This window comes from Plasmodium reichenowi, chromosome 9, assembly GCF_001601855.1.
Source record: "Plasmodium reichenowi strain SY57 chromosome 9, whole genome shotgun sequence".
NCBI lineage: Eukaryota > Apicomplexa > Aconoidasida > Haemosporida > Plasmodiidae > Plasmodium > Plasmodium reichenowi.
Genome location: NC_033654.1, coordinates 1271837 through 1274648, shown reverse-complemented (window position 1 = coordinate 1274648; position 2812 = coordinate 1271837). Strand labels below are relative to the sequence as shown.

The following is a 2812-nucleotide window of genomic DNA, read 5'->3' as shown; positions in this document are numbered from 1 at the left end:
TTTTAATATGTATATTTATTAAATTATTATTAAAATTTATTATATATATTTTTTTTTTTATTATATTTAAAAATATATTTTTTTTTTTTTTTTTTTTTTTTTTTTTTTTTTTTTTTTTCTTTTTTTTTTTTAAATATAAACATTATAACAATATATGTTTATTTTTAAAATGGATAATTTGGTAAAAATATGTAAAAAGATAAAGCGCACAAGATAAGATTAATTTAATATATATATTTTATATTAATATAATATATACGTTCCTGTTGATAATATGTAAATTTTAACACAATATCAAAATTTTGATATATATATATATATATATATATATATATAATATTAGATTAACCAATATATACAATGTTATTATAAATAACATATGTAAAATATATATTTACATATATTTATTATATATTTCTTATATCAATTTTCTCTTTAAAGAAAAATACATAAAATAATTATATTTCACTTTATACATATTTTTATATTCTCATGATTATAAAAATAAATGCTTTCCTTTATATATATATGTATATATATATATATGTGAATTTTTTTTTTTTTACATTTTGTACACTTGACATATTTAATTGTAAAAATAGATAATAAAAAATATAAATATGATGAAATAATTTATTTTATTAATTTTTTTTTTTTTTTTTTTAATTTTTATATACTTTGAAAAGTTGCCATTTGTATATGGATATATATATTATAATTAATCTTATAAAAAAAAATAAAATAAAATAATATATATAATTTATATATAATATATATATAATATATATATATATATAATCCATAGAGTTATAATTTAAGTTTTTTTTTTCTACTTACATATATTCATGCCCTCTTCATTTGAATTTTAAAAATATCCACAGCTGATAAGATATATTATTATTTGTACACTCTCCTTAAGTTATATTTTTAAGAATTCACCAGATTTATATGTTCAGGATGAAATGTGAAAATTGTAAAAAAAAAGAAAAGAAAATTTCATGTGATTACATGGATGATATGTATTTCTTGTTATATGAATAAATATATACATATTTGAATATAAATGTAATATTGGAATTTTTTTTTTTTTTTCCTTTTTCTATTAAATAGAAAAAAATATATCATAATAAAATAAATACTAAAATATACATAATATATATATATATATATTATATATATGTATATATTTATTTATTTAATTGTTACCTGAATAAATGCAAAATTAAATAATATGTGGAAAAGAAAAGTAATAAACGTCGTGTCATGCATTACGAAGAATAGCAGACATTTTCTTGGGTACCGATCAAATTATAGTACTTTCAATTTACCTCAAGAAATAATAAATCAGCCTATAACACGAGTAACTGAATTATCTAATAAATTAAAAGTAGCTACTGTTCATACAAATTGTGAAATACCTACAATTGGCTTATGGATAAGTAGTGGTAGTAAATATGAAAATAAAAAGAATAATGGTGTTGCTCATTTTTTAGAGCATATGATATTTAAAGGTACTAAAAAAAGAAATAGAATTCAATTAGAAAAAGAAATTGAGAATATGGGAGCACATTTAAATGCTTATACAGCTAGAGAACAGACAGGATATTATTGTAAATGCTTTAAGAGTGACATAAAGTGGTGTATCGAATTATTGAGTGATATACTTAGTAATAGTATATTTGATGATAATTTAATAGAATTAGAAAAACATGTCATATTAAGAGAAATGGAAGAAGTAGAAAAATGTAAAGATGAAGTTATTTTTGATAAATTACATATGACTGCCTTTAGAGACCATCCTCTAGGTTTTACTATATTAGGACCTGAAGAAAATATTAAAAATATGAAAAGAAAAGATATTATAGATTATATAGATAAAAATTATACATCAGATCGAATGGTTTTATGTGCAGTTGGTGATGTACAACATGAAGAAATTGTTAAATTAGCTGAACTTAATTTTAATCATTTAAAAACACAAGAACAAAAAAATAATTCTGTTATACATAATAATAATAATGATAAACCCTTTTTTTGTGGTTCCGAAATTATTATAAGAGATGATGACTCGGGTCCAAATGCACATGTTGCAGTAGCTTTTGAAGGAGTACCTTGGAATTCTCCAGATTCTATAACTTTCATGTTAATGCAATGTATTATTGGGACCTATAAAAAAAATGAAGAAGGAATTCTACCAGGAAAATTATCTGCCAACCGAACCGTTAATAATATATGTAATAAAATGACAGTAGGATGTGCTGACTATTTTACATCCTTTAATACTTGTTATAATAATACTGGACTTTTTGGATTCTATGTACAATGTGATGAAATCGCTGTCGAACATGCACTAGGTGAACTTATGTTTGGTGTCACCTCGCTAAGTTATAGTATTACTGATGAAGAAGTGGAGCTAGCCAAAATACATCTAAAAACACAACTCATTAGTATGTTTGAATCCTCTTCTACCTTAGCAGAAGAGGTTTCTAGACAACTCCTCGTGTATGGACGAAAAATATCGCTAGCTGAATTTATACTAAGATTAAATGAAATAGATACAGAAGAAGTTAAAAGGGTGGCTTGGAAATATTTGCATGATAGGGATATAGCAGTAGCAGCCATCGGTGCTTTACATGGCATGCCTCAGTACATCGACCTCAGGCAAAAGACTTATTGGCTCAGATATTAAAGGCAGCTCTAACAATATGTACAAATGACCATATATATGAAAAAAAAAAAAAAAAAAAAAAAAAAAAAAAAAAAAAAATATTATTTTATTTTTTTTTTTTTTTTTTTTTTTTTTTTTTAAATT

The 2812-nt window shown here is 21.6% G+C and overlaps 1 protein-coding gene across 1 annotated transcript; it reads left to right on the top strand.

Moving 5' to 3' along the window:
* Nucleotides 1-1231: 1231 nt before the first annotated feature.
* Nucleotides 1232-2689, top strand: PRSY57_0931600 (mitochondrial-processing peptidase subunit beta, putative; the record flags this gene model as incomplete). Its single annotated transcript, XM_012907555.2, has 1 exon — nt 1232-2689. One exon carries the CDS (start codon nt 1232-1234, stop codon nt 2687-2689), a length of 1458 nt encoding a protein of 485 aa, XP_012763009.2.
* Between the last annotated feature and the right edge of the window lie 123 nt (nt 2690-2812).